A 19,812-nucleotide genomic window follows, 5' to 3' on the forward strand; every position below is an offset into this window, starting at 1 on the left:
AGTAGGAGAAGAGAAGATGTGTAGGTAGACGGAGGCAGGCCCTTCTACCAATTCACTGCCTGAGGGTCCAATCCTATTCAACTTCCCAGTGCTGATGCAGCCCCAAGGTAAAGGAACAAATGGTCCCTTACCTTGAGGAAGCCTCCATGACTGCCTCACCCCTACAGGGTTTCGTACACAGCCCATTGGCACAGCTGCATCACCTCTAGAAAGTTGGATAGGATTGAGCCCTGAGGCAGCAGTCTCATCAGCCTTGTTGAGGGGCCAGCCTTGAAGGTTCTGACTTGCACTTAAATTTCTTCTTCTGAATTTTGCTCATTTGCTACCTTACAGGCAATAACGTCTACTCTTCCGTCAAGCCGCACTTGCTCAATGGCAACGTTCCTCGATTTCGCAGGATTCATGGGTTTTCTCAACTTTACACCAGTGATCTTGTGATGCAACGTGAGTACTACTGGTCTTGGACAGACGGATATATGGGGGGCATTGGTTTCCCTTATTTCCCTCCAACCTTCCCTCATTGAAACAGAGGCACACACACAATAGTGAGATGATTGTAGAATTTAAAACTAACCTTTTACCTCCTCCAGCAATCTTTCTTTTCTCCCTCGATAGGGTAACCTTGTTGACCCAGATTAGAGGTTTTTGCCTTTATTTTATTATTTACAATATTGATAGCCTTCTTTTCAATCCTGAGGCAGCTAACACCCTACTGATGCAGCATCAGAAATATAAAACACAGCAATCATCTTAAACGGATAAAGTCACAAAGCCATTGAAGGCTCAATCCTATCCAACTTTCCAGCATCAGTGCAGCCCAAAGGTAAGGGAACATCTGTTCCCTTATCTTGAGGAGACCTCTGTGGTTGCCCCTCCCACTGCAGGATGCAGCGCATGCCCCATTGGCAGGCTGCATGAGGACTTGAAAGTTGGATAGGATTGGGTCCTGAGGCTGCAATCCAATGCACGCTTACCAAAGAGTAAGTCCCACTGAATATAGGGAAACCTACTTCTGAGAAAACATGTAGGATTGCACTGGGATTCAGTAGTAGCAGCAGGCCAATAAAAGCAAAGGGGAAAGAAGGAACGTGTTTGAAAGGGCAAAAAGGAACACTTTTCCTTCCAAAAATAGTTAAGAAGGGAGTCTGGCAAATGGGTAGAGGGAAGAAGTTTTGGAAGGGAGGTGTCAGGATCCAAGGGGCCCTTTCACTTGTTGCATCCTGCCTTCCCCTGATAAGTTGGGGTTGCCCTGAGCACGGCCTCTGAAGAATCTTCTTTTATCCTTTTATCACTTTTAAAATCTTGCATCTACTTTATTAGTGGGTTGGCTTTCTTCCATGGGGGAAAAAATGTGTTGGAAAGAAACTATCCAAAACCTCTCCCTTTTATTACATCCTCCCACATCTACAAAAGCTGGAATTCAATGTTTGTACTGCAGATCAGAATCACTGTTTGAACATTATATGCCTGTATTTATTAGTTTTCTCAGGGATTTATACCCTGCCTTTGAGCCTCCAAAGCCAACCAACATATTACAAGGTAAAACTACAATACAAATATTAAAATATATATATACAAATAAAAACAAATTTCAATCAACCTATATACAACCAACAAAAGAAACCAATAAGGAGAGCAGAAAATAATTCATGCGCTTAAGTGCACATCCTGTTCCCCATGAGGGCATTCCTATAATGCAACTCTTGATGCTTCCCAGTTTCAACCGAGTTAACTTTGCATCCAGTTGTAACTTCCCCACCCCCAATCATATAACTAACTGCCTGCCTGCCAAATCTTATCCAACTTTCCAGCACTGGTGCAGCCATACCAACAGGCCATGCCCTTGTAGTAAGGGGGCTTTCATGGAGGCCTCCTCCAGCTAAGGGAATGCTTGTTCCCTTTCTTCGGGGTTGCAATGTGGCTGTACTGGCATTGGAGAGTTGGATAGTATCAGGGTCTGTCTGTCTGTCTGTCTGTCTGTCTGTCTGTCTGTCTGTCTGTCTGTCTGTCTGTGTCTGTCTGTCTGGGGAACAGTTCTGTCTGGGGAACAGACAATGATGACTGTGAAGATTTTTTTTCCCCGTGGGAGTTGAAAATCATGGCTATTATTTTACTCTTACAAATACTATTGAACAATGCCATGAAATCACCGCGTAGTAGAAAAGGAAGTAAGGGAGGTAGCCCTTAACACAATCCTCAAGCCCCCCCCCTTGATTTCCCACAACTTTCATCTAATACCCTGGGCCAACCTATCTGTAGAGTTGACTCAGGTGGTTGCGTCACCATCACTTCTCCTCCTTCCACTCCATCCCTCTCTTTCTTTTCAATAGGAACCCTGGAGGAGAGAAGAGTAGTAGGCTAGAGGATTGCTGTCTTCTCCTCCATGCATTCTCTACTGCTCCATTCCTCTCTTCCTTCAAGCATCTAGGGAGTAGGATGAAAAGTGGCAGAGGTGACTGGAACATTCCTGGATAAGGGAGGGCGCACTTGGCATGTGCCTTGGGTGCCAGAACATTTTGGGCTGTCCCTGCATGTAGTGTTCCCATAGCCTTCTAAAAACATTAAGTCAGTACAACTGGTACACTGTTGACCCCCGCTCTAAGTTGAGCACTGACGTACTGTCCTCACTGTAGAAAGAAGCAGAAGCTTATCTTCAAGGTTGGGAGAACATCGCAATGCTTCTCAGTTCTCCCTCCTCCACTGAACATTTTCTAAATAAAAGAGAAGCAAGATATACCAAGTATAGCCTTGATCCTCTTTCCCCATCTGTTCAGGAAGTAGCAGAGTCAGACTGGGTCAATGAGGAACAAGGATAAGGAGAAGATAAGGTTAAAATGCAAGTGTGTGAATGTGAAATGTCTTCATACTCTGGGAAAGGAGGAGGAAAAGACTGGCATTCATATCACATTTATTTGCTCACATAGGGGTGGTGATTAAGGGCCCAATCCTATCCAGCCCTAGCGCCGGTGCTAGGCTCCAGCAGTGGTGCTGGGTGTCATAAACATGCAGTAAAGCATATTTACGGCACTCTCCGAGTAGGGAGCATAGCAGCAGTTGGTGCTGGAACCAGCACTGGAATGGAGCACACTGTGGGAGCACCCAACAATAAATTGCACCGCCGGGCAGTGGTGCGGGTTTGTGGGATAGGGGAAGGCAGGGGAGGGGAGGATCTGGCTAAGGAGGGGGCGGAGATGGCAGCAGACTCTGCCACCGTACCCTAACCGTCCGGGCAGCCCGACATGGGCCTCCTCGGGTCTCCGCCCGCTCAAAAGCACATGCAAATCCGAGGAGACCCATTGGTGCAATTACTGTGTTATCCAGGGTAAGCGAGCATTTGAGGAGACTCCAATGCTATCCTGGCACCCATAGGATCCAGTAGATGCCATTTCGGCACCACTGGAGTCCTGGGCGCCAGTGGGGATAGGATTGGGCTGTAAGTTCCCTACCGATTAAGTGCTTGCCAATTGCAGTGAACATGTACAGCAAAAGTGATTTTACAAACAAAAATGCATACTTCTGAATTCCTACCAGATAAGTCATGATTAATCTGTGTTTGTTTCATTTGTTCATCACACTTATATCCCAACCTTCCTTTAAGGAATCCAGGATGATGTCTATGGATGAGATATCCATTATGATATCCTCACAATTACCTTTGAGATAAGTTAGACTGACAAGTCTAGAGTCAACCAGGGACCTTGCATCTTCCCATAATTCATCTGTCTAGTAACGTGGCAGGATCACGTTTGTACCTTTTCAATCTGGTTTCAGGCCGGGCTTTGGGACGGAAACTGCCTTGGTCGCCTTGGTGGATGACCTACGCCGGGGACTGGACAGGGGGAGTGCGTCCCTGTTGGTCCTGCTGGACCTCTCAGCGGCTTTCGATACCATCGACCATGGTATCCTTCTGGGCCGATTGGCCGAGTTGGGAGTTGGAGGCACTGTTTTGCGGTGGTTCCGCTCCTACTTGGAAGGTCGGTCCCAGATGGTGGTGCTGGGGGATGCCTGTTCGACACCCTGGCCATTGAGGTGCGGGGTGCCGCAGGGCTCAATTCTGTCCCCCATGCTATTTAATATCTACATGAAACCGCTGGGAGAGGTCATCCGGGGGTTTGGAGTGGGGTGTCATCAATATGCTGATGACACCCAGCTTTATCTCTCCTTTCCTCCAGACTCCAGGGTGGCGGTTGAGGGCCTGGAGCGCTGTCTGGAAGCAGTGAGGATCTGGATGGGGGCTAACAAGCTGAAATTAAATCCGGATAAGACAGAGGCTCTCCTGGTTCGGAAATCCTCGATGCAGGTGCTGGATTATCAGCTTGCTCTGAATGGGGTTGCACTCCCTCTGAAGGAGCAGGTCCGCAGCTTGGGGGTCCACCTGGACTCGCAGCTGCTCCTGGATTCCCAGGTGGCGGCTGTGGCTAGGGGGGCCTTTGCTCAGCTTCGGCTGGTGCGCCAGCTGCGTCCGTACTTGGATCGTGCAGACCTGGCCACGGTGATCCATGCTACGGTGACATCGAGGTTAGATTATTGTAACGCGCTTTATGTGGGGCTGCCCCTGAAGACGGTTCGGAAACTGCAATTAGTGCAGAATGCGGCGGCCCGTGTGGTCACTGGAGCTAGGCGGTTTGACTCTGTCAGCCCGCTTCTCCGGGGGCTACATTGGCTGCCCATTCGTTTCCGGGCCCAATTCAAGGTGCTGGTTTTGACCTTTAAAGCCCTATACTGCTCTGGGCCAGGTTATCTTAGAGATCGCCTACTCCCATACAATCCGGCTCGTCCTCTCAGGTCTTCAGAGAAGGCCTTTCTACAAGTGCCGCCGCCTAAGGAGGTACGTGGGGCGGCGGCAAGAAATAGGGCCTTCTCAGTAGTGGCACCAACATTGTGGAACTCCCTTCCCCTTGACTTGAGAATGGCTCCCTCTCTTGAGTCCTTTCGGCGAGGCCTGAAGACCTTGTTGTTTAACCAAGCCTTCTGACGTTCTGGCCTTTTTAACATCTTTTATATATCTTTTAGTTGCTTTTTTACAGGCCCGATTCCTCTAAGAACTGCTGTTTTATGCTCTTTTATTCTGACTCTTCTGACTACTGTTTTTATGGGTTCTGCTAATGTGTTTTTTAATATGTTTTTATCTGTGAAATTATGTTTTAATTTGTTTTATATGTTGTTAGCCGCCCTGGGTCCCTTTTTGGGAGAAGGGCGGGATAAAAATAAAGTTTTATTATTATTATTATTATTACAGATTACTGCAATAATGTATATTAAGCACTTAATAAAAGGTAATTGCTCAGAAGTAATTACATGAACATGCAAGGCATGTGCAAGACTTCCTGGTACCGAATGCCCCATAGTGTGGCTGGCCCTCTTTGCTTCCTCCATTTCTTCTCCATTCCTTTCTTCCTTTTCAAATCCAGGGAGCTGGAGGAATTATGGAGGAGAGGACAGTGGTGGGTTGTGAGCAACCATTCTCAATGGGAGCCATATGCCCCTTCCCCACAGAGCCCTTTCACATTTGAAGGGGGACACAGATTTAGACTCTGAATGATAGAGGGTAATAAAGAATGTGTCCATGTTTGACATTGGCCCCCTGGAACCTGAGAAAGAGGGCATAGCCAAAAAAAAAAAAAAAAAAGAGAAAGAAGTGAATGGCTGAGCTAGAAGACAGAGGTGGGAACCTCTAAGGACAAACTAGTTTTGTGAACATAGCTCCATCAATGTTCATTTCTGGGTAGAGATGCTATCTTAAAGTCCAGTACCCTAGGCACTAGACAGAACTGACAATTACAGAGGAATCCTGCTAGAGATGTGATGGGGTATAACTTGATGAAGCTACATGCTGGGGTTTGAAACTTCTTGAGCTGAAGGGAGCATGAACCAGGAAATGTCCCCAGCATCTCCAGACCCCCTGACAGCTGAGAAAGACCCCTGTTTGAAATCCTGGAGAGGTTTTGACAATGCTGAGCTTAGATGGACAGATGTTCTATATAAGGTAGATGCATATGTTCATACTCATACGAGGCCTTCTCAGCTCAGGACAAGATGCGGTCAAGCGAGATAAGGGAAAATTGCCAGCTTAAAACAAACATTACCCTGGTTCTGGAGGGAGTGGCTTAAAACAGGTGCTGTAGTTTAGTGCACGTCATGGAGGTGGAAATCCCCTCAGCTCTGGGGAAGCCATGATAATGAGCCCCCAGTGACACAGTGTTCCGTTTTGGTGCTTCCCTTCTTGGGGCTTTTCCTTTGATCTTATGGAAAAAGGGAGAAACTGGCAGGCTTGTCTAGTACACAACAAAAGTGACAGTAAGGGCTTTCTCCTCCACTGGGACCTCATTGATCATAGCAACACTTCCCCCAGAGCAGGTGATGATGGAATGGAATCTCTTGAATGTTCTCTGTGCCCTGCCTCTCCTTTTTGTGGTTTTGGAAGGCAATTATTTCTTCCAGACATGGTCTAATAGGGCCCTGGCAATAAAGTCTGTCCCCAGTACTGGCACTACTTTCCCCTTTCAATTAGGGCTGCTTTTATTTAATGGCCTCTAGGCAGGGCCTCTGAGAGGAATTTTATTGGGGTACAAAGCTTCTTTTGGGTCCCTTCCCTTCTCCAGTAGATCATAATTTCATACAGTCATTGGATCATAGCTTCTACGAATTACATTTAAAACTGTGTATGCTTACACAAACTGTGAAGGCTAATATATATGCAAACAGTTTCTGAGATCCCAGGAAATTTCTGGCTATCCTCCTTCGGCTCTCAGGCCCCCCCTTTTTTTTACCTGGACCCAGGTTCAATGTACCCCCTACATCCTCCTCTCACGGGCCCTGGTGAGATTGGAGTGTGTAAGATCCAAGGAAAATTTTGACCCCCCCCCTTCCTTTGGCTCCCAGGTCCCTCTTTTGACCCTGGGCCTGGATACAATTGGGAAATGTATGCTACATATATTGTAAATGATCTGGAAGTAGGTATGCAGCCCTGGAAATCTGGCGGCTCTAAATAGCCACCACCATGACTAACAGCCCAGTCCTAACCAACTGTCCATCACTGATGCAGCCATGCATGCTGCATTCTTCGGGGGGGGGGGATGGGTAGTCGCTGAGACCTTGAGGCTGCATCAGTGTTGGAAACTTGGTTAGGATTGGGCTAAAATATTTCTATTGATGGACCTATCTTCCTTTGTGAATTTGTCTAATCCCTTTTAGCCAGATAGTTAAAAATCATGGCTTGGGTTGAACAATCTCTCCCTTAGTTGCCTTCTCATCTCACCCTTGTTCTGTCTTCTCCTGCTATCTGCAGATCCGGAGTTTATTAAGGGAACTATTATAAAGCAAGAAGAAGCACTGAATAACAAAATCTACCTCTTCTTCAATGAAAACAACCCAGAGTGGCAGAAGAATGCAGCAGCCTCCAGGAGGATTGCCAGAGTGGGTCAGCTGTGCCAGGTGAAGAGCAACTGGTGGATGGGGTTGGCCAGGTGTGTTGCAGAGAAGTCAGCTGAATACGAAGGCTGGCAGTCTGCTTCACCTTGAACCTTGGAGCTCATCTAAGTATAGGTCTAGATTGAACTGCCTGCTGCAAAAACTACTTCTGAGAAGTAGTTCGGTCATTTCCTAGATAGAAGCCAGCATATGAGTCTGTTTCAGCCAAAGACATCATGTGGCACCTTAAAGACAAACTAGTTTATTTCAAATGGAGGCTTTGTGGATCACAGTCCTCTTCATAAGAAACAATGGAGTCCATCTGAAGACTTCATGCATCTGATGAAGTGAACTGCAATCCACGAAAACGTGTGCTGAAATAAACTGGTTATTTAAAAAATGTATTTTGTATACTTTGCCCTTTGGTTCCAAAAGGGACATGCAAGATAGCTGGCTCACCTTGAGTTAAAGCACACATCTTGGGTTGGAATCCTATGCACATTAACTAGGTCAGCAGTTTTCAATCTTTTTCATCTCATAGCATCCTGACAAGGCGCTAAAATTGTCAAGGCACACCATCAGTGTTTTGACAATTGGTAAGGCAAACCATGCTGCTGATGGGCGCTCACATAGCCCAATGGTAGCCTCCTCTGGCCTTCCAAGGCCCCCATAGAGGGCACTCAACTGGGGGGGGCATTCTACAGTCTTGGCCCCAGGTGGCACAGGGGCCGGGATTGCCACTGGGTGGCTTTGCTTCAGCTTGGAGTTCTTGCTTCATTTAGGGTTCTCTTTGAAAGTGATTTCAGTTATTTGTTTCCAAAGCAAATGCATAACCCTACTCATTATCCCATGTAAACCTAAGACTACAAAACCCATGGTGCACTAGAGTGGCTGTAAGGGCTTGTGCAGAAAGTGGCAAAGAAGATGAGCAAGGTCGTTTATTAAAATGACCATTTTTGGCACAGAGCCACAGAGATTTTCTACAGTGTAAAAATTAACTTGGTTTTGTAAAGTATGGGAGTGCCCAGAGATTCTGGCTCGGCAACTGCAAGTTGCCAACCTCCTCCTAAGTTTCTCATTTCTCTTCCATCTCTGCAGGGGGACAGAGGAGGCAGTGGCTCCCTCTCGGGTGCCAAATGGAGCACCTTCCTGAAATCCACTTTGCTCTGTGATAATGCTGTCACTGGCCGTCACTTTAATAGACTGCAGGACGTCTTTATTATGAAGTCTGATGACTGGCAACAGACAAAGATCTATGGGCTCTTCTTGAATGAGTGGTAAGTGCCTTCTTCATCGGCCTTCTAGACCTTATTGAAGACTCCCTGCATGACACCAGGGGAAGGTTGGGCAGGCAGGTTGTTAGAATTTCATTTTGGTTGGCAACCTTCAGTCTCGAAAGACTATGGTATAAGCCTACAGCACCCGGTATTCCCAGGAGGTCTCCCATCCAAGTACTAACCAGGCCTGACCCTGCTTAGCTTCCAAGATCAGACGAGATCGGGCATGTGCAGGGCATGTTGTTTAAAAATATATATCCCATCCTTTAGTATTCTCAGGACAGTTTACAATAGTCAATGTAAGACAATCTAACATTTGAACAGCAGACCAGTAAGAAAATCATAAATATCAGTGGAGTTAAAATGATATAAAGATCAGGGATAATAAAAAACTATTTCCTTCTGATGCCAAAAAGATTGAAGAGTAGACTCTGGGTGAACTTCTTAGGGGAGAATTAACTATAAAGTAACACTACAATCCTATGCATGTCTACTCAGAAGAAAATCCTGCTGAGTTTAGTAGGACTTACAGGAAAGTGTGTATGGGATTACAACCTAAGTCCATCTTATCTTTCTTGATCTCCATCAGCACCTCTTCTTCGTCCTGTTGATCATCCTGTTGATTTTCCTCCTTGTCCACTTTTTTCACTCCCTTGTTTATCTTCTGCTTGTTTCTTCCAATTGTTCCTTACATCTATCTGTTGGGAAAGGGTCTCCAGACTGACTTGAATCTGTGAGGACCAATTCAGCTGTTGTCGCTCCATAACAAGCAATCTCTGTATTAATCAAGATTTTCTGTATCCACATTTCTGGAACAGAGTCCATTTTGCAATTTCTCTCTAGTCCACTAGATGTCCACAACATATTATTCTCCTCACTTCCACCACATCATTGCTACTCTGCCATCCGCATTCCTTACATACCTCTTGCAGATAACAGTCCAGTGCAGTTAACAGAGAGAAAAACAAAACGAAAGAAAACAGTCTCACCGTCTCTGGTGCAGAGAAAACAAAGCTCTTTTAAATCTAATGAGAATTATATTTATATCCAATTATATCCAAGAATAATTCTGGATTTTAATTCACACCCAAGTTATAGTTGTAATTATAATCCACCACCAATTTATTCCACAACAGAGAAAAAGAGCACTTTCAACCTCCTTAAAAAGTCTCTCGTTAACACCTCCAATATATCCAGGGCTTTTAGCCAAATCAGTCAATCAGAGCCGGGGACAATATTAACACTTGCTTATCTTAAATTTCCAGCTTAAACTTTACACTTCACGCTTTTTTTTTTCTCCATATGGCATCTCAGCATGGAGCCAGCAACTTGATTGCAGATCACTGCACCTTCCCCAATACTGTCACAAACAGTTAGATTCCTCTGAGAAGAAAGCCCCCCCCCCCCGGTCAGGCTTTCAGTTTCCCAGATACCTGCACCGATGAAGATCTTGTCTCTCCTAACAAAGATCTTCAGGTCCTCTTCAGACCTGCAGTATTTGAGGGGAAACAAACTGTCTCCCAGGAGCTCCTGGGGACATGTCTGTTTGTCCACTGTTGGCTCCTCCTCCTCTCCCAAAGATGAATTTTGCCTATGGACAGTTTCTTGTGGGCAACCCATCCAGGAGACTGAGTAAGGTGGTTGCCTCCACCTGCCCATCTGTCTCTGCTCCTCCTCCTTGGATTCTAAAAAGAGAGCAATAGAGTGGAAGAGGAAGTTTGGAGGAGTGGTGGGCTAGATGAACATCAGAAATGGAGACACTCTAGCCCACTACACTTCTGTCCTCCTTCCACTTCCTTTTTCAATCTAGGGAATGGGAGGAGGACTGTCAGAGGCAATATCTGGTGCGCAGCCAGGTAAAAGGAAGCCACATTTGGGGTGCTGTCCAGGTGACAGGAGATTTTTCATCAGCTCTACATGTGGGAATAAGTAGTCCTTCAGGTACCTCTCACTGAAGCTGTACGGAGTCTTAAAAGTAAACACGGAGCCTCTGAACTGTGCTCAAAAATGGATCAGCGGTTACCGAAATGTTTGAGATGGGATGTTCCTGTCGGCCATATCTAGCATGGGTGTAACTGGGTTTAGAACTGCAGCAAGATGAAAGGTGTAGGCAGGTGGTCCACATTACCAAGGGGCTGACTTGCCACTTTTTTCTCCTACCTACAGGGACTATTCAGCAGTATGTGTTTATTCCCTTGGTGAAATTGCCAAAATCTTGCAAACATCCCCTCTCAAAGGCTACAATGAAAAGTTCCCCCCTGTGCGGCCTGGACAGGTAAGGGACACGGGGGGGTGGTGGCCCTCTGCTGTTGGTGGAGAAAGTTGGGTATTTTCCCCTCTGTGAAGTGGTTGTGGTGCATGTCCATACGGAAGCTCAGAGTGGGACTAGATATTTGACATTGTTCTGAACCTAACAGTGTGGTGCTGGATGTGTGGATGTTTATCAGTTGTGATCATAGGTAGGTGACTTTACCATTTGCCTCCAGTTTGCCCATAAGTGAATGGGTTATGATGTGGGAAGTGTTGGCAAGAAAAGTGTACATAGGTTGAATATCCATATTATGTAGTAATTGTTGGAGGGCAAGGAGAGACCCCTCCAAGGTACTTAGTTTCCAGGGTCAAGATAACTGGGACTATGTGTGCAGATCCCTTTGTTTGCTGTGCTGCAGCTCAGTGTTTCCAGATGCATGGTGATGATGTCAAATGTTAATGCCAGACTTCTGGAAACCAAAGCCAAGCCCCAGGCTGCGCAGAGCTCAGCTTTGCTGGACTTTGAGTTGTGTGACTGCACAGCTTAAAGGGAATGGTGACTGCGTATGTTTTATACTGAGCATATTATACAGTGCAGATTTTTAAAGAAGCAACTGTCTAACCCTTATGGCTTAGGTAGATTTGAAGTCATGGCAATAGGATCAAAAGCCAAAATGGACCTTAGAGCATTCAGGTGTCAAAAGGCATGACTTTTGTTGACTACGTAGGTCCGGTCACTTGTGATAACCTCAAGCATTGTTTGTGTTCCCCTCTTGACAGTGTCTAGAAGCATCTACTCCCTCTGAAACTTTCCGAGTGATAGACCGCCACCCAGAAGTGACACACAATGTGAAGTATCAGTCCATGTTCTTTTACAGCAAGTATCACTACCAGAAACTGACGGTTCACCAGGTCCCGGCAGCAGATGGGGTCACCTATGATGTTTTCTACTTAGCCACAGGTATTGTGCAGGCTGCACACAGTAGAATTTCTCTATCAAGGAAGGCACTGAAGGAATGGATGAGGTGGGGGTGGGGGTGGGAGTGCCACAATGGAGGCACTGCTGTTAGAGAAGGTTGCCTAAGAGTCCAGCAGGTTTGTATGGGATTAGGTGGTCCTTCAGGTTCCCTGGTCCCCATCAATTTGGTATATACATCAATGGCAGAAATGAATTAAGCCCTGCCCAAGGCCTTTAGGCATCTAAGAAGGTACATCCAGTGTTGCTCCCGCTTACCAAGTTGTGTGCCAGTTGCTACCTCTGCCACTTTGCCCTCCTCCTCCTATTTCCTAAATTTAAAAAGGAAAAGGCAAACGGAGCAAGGAGAGGATTTTCCTTTGCACCTCCACATTTTGTCTTCTGCTCGGTTCCCCTTTTCATTTTTGAGTTCAGAAAGGAGAAGCAGGAATGGCAGAGGGGGATGATTCCTGCCAATCCACCATCTAAGACGACCATCTAAGTTGGTTTCATGGGTGGACTGCACCTTCTTGAATTATGCCCGGAAAGTTGGAAGCCAGTGAAATTCTCTAAGAACTGGCAAGGTGTGGCTTGTCCTAGACCAGGGGCCTCCAAGTCACAGTCCGTGGACCGGATCTGGTGTCACAAGATTACCCATTCAGGCATGGCACTGTGGTGGCGAAGGTTTTCTGTTCTGTGCCACAGCCTTATCTTTTCACAGCTGCCCAGCATGAGTTGCTGCGACGATCATCTGGGAAAAGGGAAAACCTTCATCACTGCTGCACCGTGCCCAAATGGATAATCTTGTAATTCAACAGGCCATGGTTTGGAGATGCTAACTTCAAAAGCTGAGGCTGACATGGCAAAGCTGTAGGCTGGATCATGCCAACAGAAGGCAATGGGGTGCATATAGTCAGTTGCCCTACCCTACATGTTTCTCGACCATGTCAAATCTATTGCAGCGCCCACTTGATAGTAAGCAAGGTTCTGGTTGGCTTTCTCTATGAAGGTGAACTTAAGAAGTGCTGGCTATTTAGTTTAGAAGCAAGACCATCTAGGAGGACAAGGCGTGGAAGTGCCTACTATTTTGTATTTGTGGCGAATGAATAGACAATAGCTTCACCTCTTTCAGAACATCAGAACCTGGGGTTGAGGCAAAATGACTGGCTCAAGGTCAACAAGCAAGTTTCATGACTGAACAGGGATTTGAACTTGTGTCTTCCTAGATCAGGGCCAAAGTTCAAGTCACTGCATCACTCTAAACATTCTACTTTCCTGGCATTAGCACTTACACTAGGTTTTAATAGCAAACGGAGTGAGGGAGATTGATACCTTGCCATGTTGAGTCCCTTGGAACTGCTGGTTCCATTGCAGCCTTCTACCTAGCTGGCATTATTTCCCACTTTCAATTTATCTGCTTTTGCAAAAGAAGAGCCATTCTGGATCAGACCAGGGGCCAAGCAGATGACTCTAGGAAGCTCACAGCAGGGCAAGACGGCAATAGCCATCTCCTACAATTATACCCCAGCACAGCAAGTTCTAATGCTTTCCTCAATCCTTGCTTCTCTTTTCTGCAGACAAAGGAACCATCCACAAGGTTGTAGCATGGGCAGGTGGGGCCTTTAACATCATGGAGATCCAGCCTTTTCAACAGCCTGGTGTCATCAAGTCTATGATTTTGGACAACACAACAGTAAGGACAAATTTGCTACACTTTTGCTCTCTGAAACATGATCCTTGGAAGAATGTCAGACAATCAGAGCCATGGGAATAATAATAATAATAATAATAATAATAATAAAACAACAACAACAACAACAGGTATTTATATACCGCCTTTCTTGGTCTTTATTCAAGACTTTATTCAAGGCGGTTTAAATAGGGATTTTTACAATTGAAAGAAGGTTCTTTCTTTCAAGAACCACTACATTCAGGTGTTTCATTCCGATCTGGCTTCACACTCTGGCCTCCACCCTCCCACGCTCAGTGCAGATGGAATAGCTCGGCTTCAGCTTGTCAGCTACTTCAAGGTTGCACGGTGCCAGTGGCCTCGAATTGTGGATGTTATCTTCAGGCAGACGGAGGCTCTACCCTCTAGACCAGACCTTCTGCTATCAACTATCAACTTTTCATGAAAACACATGGAAATTCTTTTTGATGGACTGGAACAGACATCCATGTATAAGACACAAATTAATACAGAACCATTGCACTTGGTTCAGTAGGGCTTGGTTCAAAAGGCTGATTAGGCAGTCATCTCAGGAGGTAGACTGCATGCTTCCCCTGTTGCTCCTCTGTACCTCTCCCCCGGCCCAGGCATGGATTAAAAAGAAAGAGGGGAACGCAGTGGAAAAGGAAGTAAGGAAGAGAAGAGACTGTTGGGCTAGAGTGTTGGAGGCCACTGCTATCTGTCTCGGCCACTCTGGCCCACCAGTCCGCTTTTCTCCTGAATTCTCATCTTCCTTTTTGAATCCAGGAAGAGAGGAGGAAGAGGAGCAGTGGATGCAGACAGAGGTTCATTCCCTAACAATCTGCTTCTCTTGGCCAAATGAACAGACAGTCTTGTACCATGTGGTTGTTGCCTTTCTGTGATTACAGATGTTGTTACATTTAGTCTTTGGTCACTGTCATTCCTTTTGAGAGTGTGCGCAAATAATCTCCCATTCCTACTATCTGAGAGGGCTTATCACAGCCATCCTATTTCTTTTGCAGAAAGAACTATTTGTGTCTTCTCCAGCTGAAGTAGTTCGACTCCCTTTGGCCATGTGCAGCGTTTATAAGGACAACTGTGGGAGCTGTGTGCTGGCAAGAGATCCCTACTGTGGGTGGAGCAATGGGAAATGTACAAACAGTGCACAGGACCAGCTCGAAAATGGGTATGTGCTCACCTGATAGATTTTCTTTCATACTCTGTTTTTTTTGTCCATTGGCCGGACAAATGCCCTCTGTCTTCTTCCATCCTTGCCTACCAGATACATGTTCATGGTGACTCTGTTGTGGCAGGGGTAATCTTCCAGTTGATGAGCCAACGTTCTGCTTCCTTGGGGATCAATCCTGCCTTTAGCTCTGTCAAAGCTTGGGATGACAACTGGAATGCGTGTGCATAAAGCTTCTCCACTACAAAATAGTGGTGTTTTAGTCCTAGTGCATTTTATATGTCATTTGGAGTTCTTAGAAACAAGGAGTCGTCTGTCTGTCTGTCTGTCTGTCTGTCTGTCTGTCTGTCTGTCTGTCTGTCTGTCTGTCTGTCTGTCTGTCTTGGCTTTGTTCATGCATTATCAAAATGGGTACAGTGTACCTAGGTACAGGGGAAATGAAAGTGTGCCAGCTAGCCTCTCCCCCTCACTTTCATCTCATTCAGTGCTGTTCTCCAGAGAGCAAGCTCTGAACCCAGGGTGCCTTTCATCCCATATTCTGGAGCCCATTCCCATAAAATGCACTGCTGGTGTTGTGATGGTTTCAGCAAGTATATGATGCTAACCTGGCTTTCCTGCTTTCTTTAGAGCAACGCTACAGGCTCTAACCCATGATGTCTCTCCAGATGTCTGTGCCTCTGAAAGCAGCACAAAAGGTATGTTCAGTCTGTCATATAATCTGTTCACATAAGGCAGGGCTGGACGTCTGAGTGCCTGAAGTAGTCCTTGCACCAAAACCTGATACCCCCCCCCCCACACACACACACACAGGGAGATGCCAGCCAGCCCTGGACATGGCTATTGCTCCCCATTCCATGTCTTGAAGTCAGAAAGGAAGAGGGGGATGGAGTGGAAGAGGAACTTCACTTTTTTGCTCTCCACTGACGCTTTTCCATTTTTTCCCCTTCCCCAGAAGACGGTAATGAGCAACCTGAAGCTGTCGCCGTGCCATCACTGTCTCGTTATTACCTGAACTGTACCATTGAATCCCACCATGCCAATTACACCTGGTTCCACAATGACAAAAGCATTGCCCATTGTGGAGGTGGCCGTCCCCAGTGCATATATTTCATAAACAAGATGACAGGTGAACTCTATGGCAACTATACTTGTGTTTCCCAGGAGGATTGGTTCAACCGGACAATTTTGACTCAACACCTGACGAAGCCTACTGAGACGATGGCATTGAAGAGCATAACAGAATTGCCTTATAGCTGGGCCACCAAACCATCCTTATCCATCTGGCTAGGACTGTGTTTGGGAGCTGTCATCTTGCTCATCCCATGAAGATTAACCTTAACCAGCATGAATGACCACACTGTGCCTCTTTAATCATTGAGTCTCTTTGGCTCCAGTGTTGGCACTTCAGAGCTAATTCGTGAAACAACTTAAAGACAACCCCACCACCACCAGTTGGGAAAAAGGGAAAAAGGCAGTGGAATCTCTCTCATAGGTGATAGCAGAAGGTCAGGGAGTGAAGGATAGTTGGTGGCTTCTTGTCTTAGTTCTGTGATATGAGCAACAATATCCTGAAAGGTTGCGGGGCACAAACGCTGCTGTTGACCTGACAATATCGTTGTCTGATGTTGTAGCATCAGTGATAGCAAGGTGTGGAATGGCCAAACAGAGCAGAAGGTATTACTGGGATAAGATGGAAGGGCTGAAGGTCTGTCTTAGTTCACTGCTTGGGTTCACAGCAGTTGAGGTGAGTTGTGATGAGAGAAAGGGAACTACCATGGGGGAATTTTGGCAGAAGGAAGCCCTATTGAATGAAGAAACAGATCTCTGTTTGACCTGCCTGATTTGCAGTGGACCATACGTAGCCTGTACTGTAGCAAGGGTCCAGCATGGTGCCAATGCAGTAGCAAGGACTCAGAACCAAGGACAACATTCTCATCTGTAACATTCATGAGTTAACTGAATGAGGAGGAGCAACTGATCAGTAAAACCCTAATGATGAAGTAGAATCTGAGTTTTCTCACTGAAAGGAAAGGAGATTCCTCTGGGCTTAGTTTATCTATGCAAATACTGTTTAGTCCAGACAGAGAAGCTTGATTTTTTTTTTCTCCTGATTTACTCTTTTATGGTTTCTATTTCATCTTCTGAGTTATTTTTTTAAATTGTCAGACACAAAATGGATGAGGAATAATCAAGAAGAAAATGTTTGGCTTAACTGCTGAGTTTTCAAAAACATGGCCTGAACTTCCAAATTAACAACAGGCAAACCATGGTTAAGAACTACCTCTCTGGGTTGGTTTTCTGAACTCTCAGCACTCTGCTTCATCGGCTTACCTCTGCCTCCAAAATGCAGGCCCTAATCATGGTTTGTAATTCAGGTGTTACAAAACACAATGAGCAAAAACATAATTTTGCAAAAAGGCTTCAAATTATGGTTTTGGATTCTGGTTTGCCAGCCGATTTCAAGCCATAGTCTTGACACGTGGACATCATGCCAAACCACAGTTAAACTCTCTTAACCAAAACTTGCTGTGATGTCTCAATTGAACCAATGAATATAGCAATGACCCTGCTTTAGATAATTATGTGTAGCAGGGGAGACTCTGGCATTCCCCCTCCCTCCTTTTTCCTTAGATGCCAAGACCCCAAACCCACCATTTCCCACCCCTTTTCCCTTTCATCCTTTGCATTGGGCATGTGAAGTATGCCCAGCCCCTACTGTTTCTTCTTCCCCATCATTTCCCCCCCTTCTCCTTCTTACATTTTTTGATGGTAGCCCTACCCCGGGCTTAGGCTTCAGTCCCACTTCTGCCACCTGCCTATTCCTGTCTCCCACCCCCACACCTGGTCACTCACTCTTCCTTTTGAAAAGGCAGAGAGAAAGAACCAGAACCCAGAACAAGGGAGGAGTACATATATGAATGATCCTTCCTTGCTCCCACCCTCTGCCTTTTCAGCAGACTGGATGGCCGGGACGGTGGAGTGTGGCAGCTGCAACTCCTGTTGCTACTACTGCAATGCAAGAGACATGGTGAGATAGTGAGAGGCTGTGGCAGGCAGCACAGAGCACTGTGTCTGCCAGGCTATCACCCAAGGTGACCACCACTTCACCAGGCCTCCTTGGCAGGCAGGCTCTGACCTAGTCCACCATTTGCAAGGATCAGCAATGGGCCTATAGTAAGTCATCCACTGGAAACTGGGTAGTGATTTATCATCAAATTATTTTCTACCCACCTTGGTTCTCCCCTGCCCATGTACAGACTGTCCGGATCCTCTGTCTGTCCACATGGCATTTGTGGGACATCTGTTTCCCCTTGCTTCTTGTCATTCACTACAGCAGAACCTGAGAGCAGCAAGCTCTTTCCATGCAGATGGGATGTTGGGAAGTCCTTTGTCTTCTTTCTGCAATAGAAGGATATTTATTATAAATCCCTCTCTTTCCCTCCCCCCCCCGCCCAACTCTTTGAAGCAAAGCTCCAGGCAGCTTCAAAATGTCTGTAACTCTTGCCAAAAAATGAACTATTAATGCAAATTGCACAGGTGGAAATGAAAACCATCCAGTTACAAATGAATAAGCTTGTTGCATATTACACATGAGTTTATTGGGGGCATTTATTGAGGGGTACAAATGAATGCACGGAGGGGATAATTGGGGTGACCACTGATGGTCAACTACCTCAGCTGGCCTGCCGGATGGTCTTGCCCTAGTCTTTAGAGCAATAGTGTTGGCAGGATATTTTGTCTGTTTCTACCTTCTCTGTGGTGTGTGTACCCTAAGTTGGCTTCCTTGGAAGTTGAGTCTCACAGAAATGATGGGGAAGGGGGGAGGTAAGGTGGTGCGTGCAATAGCTGCCATTTCCACTTGTGTAGCAGCCTGTCAAGTGAATCGGAAAGGGGGTGGGAAGCCAACTGCTCCCCCAAACTTTGTAAAGCTTTGCAGTGAAATCAAGAAAACTGCCCACTCTGCTTCCCTTTGCCCTCTAGAGCTGCATCACCTTCTGTGAGCACATCGGATTAAATTATATCCTGGAGAATCAACTGTGAAATAGAACTGCGTTCTCTTTTTTGGTTTGTGAAGGGGTTCCCTAATAATCCTGCTTCCAAGCCAAGGAGATCTCAGATTGCACTATATTGCACTACAGTGTATAACATTTTGTATTTAAGAGCCATTCCTTTACCTGCAATAAGTTATCTTTGTCTTTTTTTTCCCTTTCATGCACTTTAACGCAAGGTATCTCCGATTTCATGAAGAAGCTATCTATTGCCAGTAACTGTGTTTGCCTTGTGTTTTCATTCTTCTGGTGTTATTTTTAAATAAAACATGGCCAACATTGACTGGACTCAAGGTGTTCTGCTTTGTAGCCTTAATGCTAAGAATTCAACATTCTGACCCAGGGATTTGGGAAGCAGCATCCCTTCCAAGCCCAAACCACTAGGCTTCACTGTTGCTCCTTAGTTTTGGCTCAATCAATGGCCTCCTCTCCCAGTCCAACTACATTGAAGTTAACAGGTATAGCAAGGCACCCATTTGGGATTATTGACGTTCAGGTGTAAGAGGCATCCCTTCTGGAAACCTGGCATTCAAGGGCTTCTGGATTGTGTGGATAGTTGCTCAGAGTCTGGCTCAAAAGCTTGGGGTTGGCCTGGCCTTGACCAAAATTTAAGACCTGCAGCTAAGACCACTGGTGTACCTGGAGGGGGGAATCAAGGGGATCAAATACCCCTGGACACCATGACTGGGGGGGTGTGGCCACCTTCCTCACCCCATCCGCTGCCGCCTTCATTTCCATCTGTAGGCTTTTGGAGAGCGTTTAAACCGCACTTCCAGTTTTCGAAGTGACAGTTTAAGGCCTTCTGGAGCACTCAGAAGGCCTTTGGCAGGCCAGAGGAGGCCATTTGTGGCCTCCTTCACCCTCGGAAGGCCCCCAGACAAGACGGTGGGGGTGGCATTCTGTGGTTCTGGCTGCGGGTGGCACAGAGGCCAGGATCAGCAGTGATTAAGACTATCCACCTCCCCCGTGTTGGGTTCCAATTCATAACCACAGAA

At 46.2% G+C, this 19,812-nt stretch overlaps 1 protein-coding gene and 1 pseudogene across 1 annotated transcript in view; one reads left to right on the forward strand and one right to left on the reverse strand.

Annotated features, from left to right (window-relative positions):
- The window catches only part of SEMA7A (semaphorin 7A (JohnMiltonHagen blood group)), a 50,598-nt gene extending 31,498 nt beyond the window's left edge, over nucleotides 1–19,100 (forward strand). Inside the window, exons 6-14 of the mRNA XM_066635543.1 lie at nucleotides 334–444; nucleotides 7,289–7,434; nucleotides 8,509–8,687; nucleotides 10,854–10,962; nucleotides 11,718–11,898; nucleotides 13,470–13,585; nucleotides 14,605–14,768; nucleotides 15,396–15,463; nucleotides 15,721–19,100. Of these exons, the coding sequence (XP_066491640.1) occupies nucleotides 334–444; nucleotides 7,289–7,434; nucleotides 8,509–8,687; nucleotides 10,854–10,962; nucleotides 11,718–11,898; nucleotides 13,470–13,585; nucleotides 14,605–14,768; nucleotides 15,396–15,463; nucleotides 15,721–16,094 (1,448 nt within the window). The 3' untranslated portion in view covers nucleotides 16,095–19,100. The remainder of the gene's footprint in view (nucleotides 1–333; nucleotides 445–7,288; nucleotides 7,435–8,508; nucleotides 8,688–10,853; nucleotides 10,963–11,717; nucleotides 11,899–13,469; nucleotides 13,586–14,604; nucleotides 14,769–15,395; nucleotides 15,464–15,720) is intronic.
- On the reverse strand, nucleotides 8,821–8,939 carry LOC136659668 (5S ribosomal RNA; annotated as a pseudogene).
- Nucleotides 19,101–19,812: the final 712 nt, after the last annotated feature.

The sequence above is a fragment of the Tiliqua scincoides genome, chromosome 8 (genome assembly GCF_035046505.1).
Source record: "Tiliqua scincoides isolate rTilSci1 chromosome 8, rTilSci1.hap2, whole genome shotgun sequence".
NCBI classification, from domain to species: Eukaryota; Metazoa; Chordata; class Lepidosauria; order Squamata; family Scincidae; genus Tiliqua; species Tiliqua scincoides.